At 38.2% G+C, this 8,258-nt stretch overlaps 2 protein-coding genes across 4 annotated transcripts; both read left to right on the forward strand.

Annotated features, from left to right (window-relative positions):
- Window positions 1-332: 332 nt before the first annotated feature.
- Window positions 333-3,184, forward strand: LOC135940076 (trimethylguanosine synthase-like). Of its 2 annotated transcripts, none has more exons than XM_065484749.1 (6): window positions 333-505; window positions 566-716; window positions 842-1,004; window positions 1,065-1,199; window positions 1,257-1,552; window positions 3,041-3,184. In XM_065484749.1, exons 1-6 carry the CDS (start codon window positions 408-410, stop codon window positions 3,152-3,154), a joined length of 957 nt encoding a protein of 318 aa, XP_065340821.1. In that variant the 5' UTR covers window positions 333-407; the 3' UTR covers window positions 3,155-3,184. The 2 variants fall into 2 exon arrangements, with proteins under 2 accessions (XP_065340821.1, XP_065340822.1); XM_065484750.1 differs by having other exon boundaries at window positions 566-701.
- Window positions 3,185-3,217: 33 nt separating this feature from the next.
- On the forward strand, window positions 3,218-6,592 carry LOC135940075 (TNF receptor-associated factor 6-like). Of its 2 annotated transcripts, none has more exons than XM_065484747.1 (7): window positions 3,218-3,377; window positions 3,449-3,609; window positions 4,403-4,598; window positions 4,777-4,980; window positions 5,087-5,231; window positions 5,481-5,730; window positions 6,129-6,592. In XM_065484747.1, the coding sequence occupies exons 1-7, from the start codon at window positions 3,342-3,344 to the stop codon at window positions 6,460-6,462; spliced, it is 1,326 nt and encodes a 441-aa protein (XP_065340819.1). In that variant the 5' UTR covers window positions 3,218-3,341; the 3' UTR covers window positions 6,463-6,592. The 2 variants fall into 2 exon arrangements, with proteins under 2 accessions (XP_065340819.1, XP_065340820.1); XM_065484748.1 differs by having other exon boundaries at window positions 4,415-4,598; window positions 6,129-6,590.
- The last annotated feature ends 1,666 nt before the right edge of the window (window positions 6,593-8,258 follow it).

Genomic DNA, 8,258 nt, shown 5'->3' on the forward strand with positions numbered 1-8,258 from the left:
CAAGAAAGACGATTGAGGAGTTAAATGTTTGATGGGAACGTAGAGTAAAAACCTTCAGTTTTGAGATAGTTTTTAATATTTTACAAGAAAATAATTGGTTTTGGTGATTCAGATTGTTATTACAATCTCTAGTTACATGCAAACCCCAAATATTAAAAGATAGTTCACTCTGCAGACTTCTCTCCTTTCCTCACACCATCCTTAAAAGAATCTCAAGTTTCTGGTTGTAGAACCGGCTAAAATACCGGTTTATACTCTGATCCTATCTCTTCAAATATGGCGGTTATTTATAAAAAACCGATTCTGTGCTTAAATATCATTCAAACAAAAACATAAACACATTATTCTGAATCCTGCACTTTGCCGGCTCGTGGCCCGTCTCGTCTTAGATTGTCGTTTGATTCAGAATGGACGTTGACGGTATGAATGTGGCCGCAGAGGCCGTCGTGGAAATAGTGCCGGGACCGGCGAAGGAGCAGCGGCCACCGCAAAAAAGACGGGAGAGGTGGAAAATATATTTTCATTTTTATTAACCTGTACATAATCATGTCTTGGTCTCGTTCAGGGTGCGAAATTCTATCGGCGTGCTGGTCGAGACCCTGCGTATTTTTGAGGCCGTCCGAGAGGCCGCCGAGGAAGAAGAGCAAAAAGAGCAGTCGCCAAAAACCAGCGAAGATGAGGCGGAGGTCATAGAAGACAAGGTTCAAATAATTTTGGTTGGTTTCCTCGAAAATCTTGGAAGTCCGTTTTTTAGCTCAAATTTAATCTCACAGAGCGATTCAACGAGTTCGGGAAGAGCCACTCGGAAGCGGAAGTTTTTAGCTCAAATTTAATCTTACAGAGCGATTCGACGAGTCCGGATAGAGGCACTCGGAAGCGGAAACAGAGAAAGAAGAAGAAGAAGAATGTGCCGGAAGAGGTGGACCACCCGGGCCTGCACAAATATTGGACAAGGCGGTATCAACTATTTTCAAAATTCGACGAGGGCATTCAATTAGACCAAGGTTTGTTTCCCTGAGGATCTTGTGTTTATATTATTAATTAAACAATAATTGTTTTTAAAGAGTCCTGGTTTTCTGTAACTCCGGAGGAAATTGCCAAGCATGTTGCCGAGCGGTGTCGGCAATGCGACGTCGTCGTGGATGCCTTCTGCGGCGCCGGAGGCAACACCATCCAGTTTGCCCTTAATTGCCGCAGAGGTAAAGTTTTAATAAAAATTTAAAAAGCAATTTTCACACGAACAAATTAATTTTCAGTGATAGCAGTGGACATCGACCCTGCCAAAATTCTTTTAGCGACAAACAACGCGCGGGTGTACGGCGTCCAAGACAAAATCGAGTTCATCTGCGCCGATTTCATGCAAGTGGCGGCCACACTCAAAGCGGACGCCATCTTCCTGAGTCCTCCGTGGGGCGGACCGGATTACACACAGAAGCAGGTGTTCAACCTGGAAGATCTGAGCTGCGTTGACGCCAAAGAGATGTTCAAGGTGGCCAAGACGGTCAGCGAAAATGTAATCATGTACATGCCCAGGAACACAAACAGAAAACAGGTTTGAAACCAACACCGATTTATTTTAATTCATTTTCTATTTGGTTCTTTTAGTTGGATGGGAATTAAAAAGTTTGAAACAATTTAAGACGAACAATCTTAGAGTTTTTTTTTAATTTTGATGGGGCAGATTTTTCATTTTTACAATTTTTCGATTTTCGAAATGCAACCCTGGTCATTTCATGGTCGTCTTTATGCCCAGAGTTTAACTTTTTTTAATGCCAGAGTAAAATGTCTCCATTTAAAATTTGAGGTTTTAATAGATTTTAGAAAATTTAACTCTTGCTAGAATTTAGAAGTTTTTCAAATTATTTTTTAATGTCTTAATTTGTGGAAATATTTCCCCCTGATTATCCCAAGTAAGTTTTTCTTGGCGAGATTCTACTGGAAAATTATTCATTAGAAAAAAAATCATATATATATTGCCTGTTGGTAAATCAGAAGTAAAATTTCTGTAATTAATATTCTTTCTGATAACAGAAGTATCAAAATTAATTCTCTTTTGCCTATAGTCAAAATAATCTGTCGGACTTGTAAAACTTAATTTTATTCTCTTTAAATTGTTCAAAATCAGTTAAAAATTCAAAATTACACAATTAGGCTGTTCATTTTATTATTGTTTGATGTTAGAATTAAATGTTAAGCCTGAATTCTCGACTGCTCTAGAGAAAAATATTAATACTTTGCTCTGCGTCTAAAGTTAACCTTTAAAAACTTGCAAAGCCCGGAACTAACCCTTCAACCCTTGTGGAAAATTTAAAATTATTTTCCAGAACGCCAAAAATTACCTACTGATTAAATTTGTCATTTGAACAGTGACTACACAAAATAAAATAAATTTTGAATTTTTGCCATTTTCTAAAAGCCTCAAAAAATTGTTAAAATTGTCCACCTTACTTCAGGAAAAGCTATAAAAATGAAAACGTTTAACCCTAAGAATTTCCTATGTACAAAAAAAAATTTGATTGACTCCCAATTCAAAATCATTTTTATTCAAATACGAAAGAAAAGCTTTTTTGACTAATCAATACTGCAAAATCCTGGAAATGCTTGCTTCCAATGCATGAACTCATCCCTTTTACGATTCATTTAAATCCAAAATTGTTCAAAACAGCACTGTTCATTTTTTAGAAAAGTGGCTGCAAAGTTAGCAAGCTTTTTTAAATGGTGGAGGATGTCTCCTTATTTAAAATCCTATTTTATTTCACAACAAAGAGTTTCCCCAAAAATTTGCATACGCTGATGGACAGATATCAACGAAAGGAATCGAAATTTGCCTCTAAAATGTAGTCAAGCGCTAAATTTTGGAGAAATTCAAAAAGAAAATCGATTTTTACAGTAGCAAGGTCCTTTTTTGATTGTTGAAAATTGTAGAACAAATAACGCTTGTTGCATCCAACAATTCAAATAATTTTAAAGTGATTTGAATGAATTGAATCAACTCCAAAGCAGATCATTATTTTATTTTGCATTTTTTGTATTATTTCAGCTGATGAGCCTAGCGGGCGTTGGCAACCTGGTGGAGATAGAGCAAAGTGTGTTCCGCAGCAAGGTCGTCGCGCTCACCGCCTATTTCGGAAAACTGATCGACAGCAACTTTTAAAACGGACTGAATAAAATTTAACTAAACATATTCAACCAGCATCATTGTAATTTCACCCATATAAAGGCCACACTCGCTCAGGTAGATTCAAAAAATGGCGCCTCTGGGTGAGACTTTTTCCGCAAGGAGTGGAAGGGCGTGTGTACCTGTATGAGTCACGCAACAGGTGAGTCAGGAAACAAGGAGGATGCAGCAGCAGGCCCGCAGCTCGTCGTCGGACACAGTAAGCGCTTCGGCACTCGAGGTCACTTGATGAAGAGCAACAGAAACTCAGTGGTTTCTGCTTTTTGACAGTCGGAGCTGGCAGCGGCAGCCTCTTCTTCGGCGGCAGGGGCGTGCGCGGACAGTCTGGACTCGCGATTCGAGTGTCCCATTTGCCTCGGCTGCCTCGCAGAGCCCATTCTCACCAGTTGCGGACACAGGTTCTGCAGGGACTGTATCTACCAGTGGGTCCAGTGAGTCTTCTTTATTAAAATTTCACTTTAAATACTCTGATATTTCTTTCAATAATTGAGGAGTGTTGAAAATCGGTGGTTGCAGAATAGACTCTAAAAATGTGTAATGAGCTTAAAAATTTCCCAGGTTGCTGTTTCATTTTGTTAGAAAATCAAATATTGACTGCCAAAATAGATTGATATCCAAAATCGCTCAATATTTAAAAAAAAATCAAAAGAAAATTGGCAAAATCTTGGTTTTAAATAATGTGTTACTTTTGGTTTTTTAGGGTTTTTCATTTGTTGCACATCATGAAGTCAAGAAAATTAGTTTTTGCTCAAGCGATTCACATGAATTATTTTTATGCACAAAGAAATTATTTCTTCTTAAATAAAGCCATGAATACGTGATTTGGTGGAAAAAACAATTAGATGAAAATTAGTTAATTACTTCCTATCCTAAGATTTGAAAGGAAATGAGGTGTTAATTATTTACGTTAGATTTGCGCGGTAGGAAATACATTCAGAAATTACTTCTGGTTCCTTATTTGTAACAGACAAATGTTTATAATGGAATTTATTTCAGGGTTGGTTTTTCCTCTAGCCTGACTTTTCAATAATTCATGCGTCAATTTCCATTTTTAGAGGAAAATGAGACGCCTATTCATTCAAAGCTATTTATTATTTCCAATTTTCTTTTTAAACCCAATTTTTCGCATCTGATTATAATATCTTTTGATGAATTGGAATGAGTGGCATGTTCTAAAACCCTTTTATATCAGTAAAAAGTGGATATATTTTCTACTAATTTAAGTATGGGTGAAAGGAACAAAGAGTGGCGGTGTCCGATCGACAACCGCGTGCTTGGCAAGCAGGACCTGTACCCCGACAAAAGCGTGCTGGCTGAGATCATGGACCCCTTCCTCAGCTGCCCATTCGCGGACAGGGGCTGCAAATCAATGCTGTCACCCTGGGACCTCGAGACGCACGTCGCCTCCTGCACCTTTCAGGTCAGACACCACAACCTCGACCTTTTAATGATTTAATTTAATTTTAAAATACAATTTGTAGGTAAATTTTGAATGGCAATAATAATTTCCTTCTTTGATAAATTAATTTTTGAGTTTAAATTTTGGCGCTCAGCTGTTGCATAAGTGTAATAATGTTCTTGATTCTTTTGTGAATTAGAGGAGACCTGAGGTGGGTGCGGATGAGTGCGGCGGCGGGTGCCAGTGGTGCGGCGCCAGTCCGGACGACCTGCAGAAGCACCTGGACGACGAATGTGCCAAAGTGCCGTGCTGCTGCCGCTTCAGGGAGGTCGGCTGCAGGGCCACCCTGCCCAGGGCCGACCTGCCTGCTCACCTCGACTCACACATCAACGAACACCTCGACGTAAGACAAATTTTCGCTCTATATAGTATCAAAAATACATGGACATGTTTTAAAATAATCCCCACTTAAAAATAAACAAAATTTTGATTTCTTGAAAAATTTTCAGCTTGTGTCTGCTGCGTACAAGAAGTTGAGCGAGGTAGTCAGAGTACAGAGCAGAGACCTGATCGATTTCAAAAGTCAGGACGCGGCCAAAAACTGGGAGGCGCCACCAAAGGAGACTAGTTCGGAGGGCACGCAACAACCAGCGGGTAAAATTTAATCATTTTAAATGAACATATGTTATTTAAAACTAACCCAGAGTAAATTTAACATTAAAATTGTATTTGCTGTTTATATTTAAGGCTTAATGATGGCTGAAAATTGTGATTTCATTTTAAAACTGGACTGCAATGTAATTTGACCCTTTACATTGAGTCTGTTTTAAATTAAGCTACTCGTTTTTTTAATATTTTCCCTTTTTAAAGTAAAAAATTCATTTTTTGTTTTTGATCTTGTAGGTGAGGCGTCGAGTGACTTGCTGCGGACGCTATTCGAGCGGGTTGTGTCGTTGGAACAGAAAAACCACGAGCAGGAAATCCAGCTGCGCAATATAGAGCAGAAGGTGCGGCGCGACCTGCTGCTCCACTCGGGACACTACGTCTGGGAGATCAGGGACTTCAGCCGCCAGCTGCAGACCCTCAGGGCGGCGCTGCCAGAGCTTAAAAAGCTCTACAGCACTCCCTTCTTCACTGCGCCCTTTGGTTACAGGTTGGAATTTTTAGATGCTTTTCAAATGGTTTTTATAGAAAAAATTAAAGTTTAGTTCTTAACAATAGACTGACACTACTTTAACATAAAATTCTTAAAAATCATTATCTACATTATGTTAGCCTATTCTTTATTTATAAATTATTTTATTAATATTTAAGGTAATGTCTAGATTATTTCATCTTGAAATTTGAAAAATTGTTGCTATATAATATACAGTTTAGTTTTCACTCTTCTTAATTATTTTATTTTTAAATTAGAAATGAATAAAAATGAAAACAGTTGAAATTGTACTAGCATAGTCTTCATTTATCAAATGTAATGAGAAATTAATCATGACTGATTATTGATTTAAATTTTATTTTATTTTAACACAAAGGTCTGACTTTTTGTTTCAGATTTTGCGTGCGAGTGAATTTGAACGCAGCCGGCGACGCGCTGAGCGTGCACGTGCACCTGCTGAAGGGCGAGCACGACCACAGCCTGTCGTGGCCGTTCCGCGGCCGCATCGTGCTGGCCGCCGTCAATCAGTCCGGCGGGCAGGACGTGCGCGAGCCAATGGCCGCGCAGGCCGGTCTCGCCGCCTTTCACCGGCCCTCGAGGGACATCAACCACGTCGGATACGGATTTGCAGAGTTCGTCTCGCTCAGGCAGCTTGCTGACGCCGGCTTTGTCAGGGATGACACCCTCGTGCTCAGGGTACACGTCCAGCACGCCGACCCTGACGACTAGTCCTGATATTTTATATTTTGTGCAAATTCGATTTGTAATAAATTATTTATTTAATTGTATAAAAATGCTATTTATTCCTCAAAATGTAACTTGCACACCGTTTTGAAAAAATAAACAATTTTCTCGAGACAATAATAGAAAAAATAAAATTATTTTCTCTTGCATTATGAGGTTTAGATTTTTAATAAAATTTTATAGGTCACAAATATTAAAAAAAATGAATTTTCATCAACTTTCAGAAAATATATGTTAATAAGTGTTTTGCTCTTCGTTTAATAATTAAAAACGCGCAAAGCCTGAAAATAATAAGCCCTTTTGGGTGGATTTTCTCTCAAAAATTACCTTCTGATAGATTTTTGTCTCATTAAATTATGCCTACACATAACAACATTTAGATATAGGGTATACTCGAATTAAATACTTTTACTAAAATCAGCGGGGTTCAGATTTGCGATAAAATTGGTTCGCACTGCGCAGATCCAAGATGGCGTCTGAATGTGGGAAACAAAAAGCCCTCTTTGGATTCCCGTACGAGTGTCAAGAGTTTTTTTTTACAATCCAAAAGACACAATTAGTATACAAGTAATGCAAAAGTATGTCACAATATGGACGAAAACTTGGATCTTTTCGCGCATTTTCGACAATTTTTCGCGCCGTGCTCCACCGGACGCCATATCTGCGCGTCACACGAATCTGGCCCCGCTGACTAAAATTAAGTAGAAGTCAAATTCAAAGACTTTCATAATATTTTTATTTGAAACCCATCGCTATTAAGAAAAACAGGAAATAATATTATGCTTTCATCAGGGGCTTCCTATTTCATAATATTATTTATAGTTCTGAAATTTCCTCACAAGCGTGTCTCACATCAAACGTTGACGTTGAAGTGACAGCATATATAGTGCTCAGGCAAAAATGACGGAAACCGAGAAGGTCGCGACTCCAGAAAGTCCCGAATCCCCAACAGAACAGAGGTACTTTATTCAGTTAATAGTTAATTGATAATAATTAATTCAAAACTTCATCTGCAGGTCAGCAGATCGGGATGATCCTCCGAAATCCATCAATTTTGTCACTGGAGTCTCGTTGTGCTTCTTCTACATGCATTATTGCGTTGGTAAATTAATTCAAGAAAGTATTTTTCAATTTATTAATTTTTCGGATTGCAGTTCCCAATGCGAGCGTGGTGAAAATGTTGATTGCAGCGCTGCCTGTGATAATGGGCATGTACATGTCGCAAGTGTGGACGGCCCTTGGTGCGGTCACAGCCATGGCTTTGGACATTGGCTATTATTGCACTTATAATCAATACCATTTCAACATGCCTGAACTCGACGGCAAGGAGCGGATGAACTTAATGACTGGTTTGAATTTATTTTTTCCTATTGGCCAGAAAGGCTCTTTTTTGAATTTAAATTCAAAAGAAATAGTTAACGTTTTCAAATTAAAACATATTAATTTAAAATAATCACCTCGCAATTTGAATTCTTTTGGTCAACTAAATTTTTATTTAAACGAAAAAGCACATTTTGAATATTTTTCTTGACTGTTTTGTAGCAGATAAAAATTTGTTTTCCTTTGAAGCAGTCAATATTTTTGTGGTAAAGTCTTGTTTTTAAATTATTTGGAAATTATTTGCTACTTATAATCTCTCTTTTATTTCAGGTGCTGCCTTCTTTATCGTGGGCACCTTTTTGCATCTGCGCAAAATGAAGGCTAAAAAATTACTGAAGCAAGATTAGTCAACGGTTTCTACTTCTCAATTCAGGATGGGTGTTGGTGTAATGAAACATTTC

Source organism: Cloeon dipterum, chromosome 3, assembly GCF_949628265.1.
Source record: "Cloeon dipterum chromosome 3, ieCloDipt1.1, whole genome shotgun sequence".
Classification (NCBI taxonomy): Eukaryota; Metazoa; Arthropoda; class Insecta; order Ephemeroptera; family Baetidae; genus Cloeon; species Cloeon dipterum.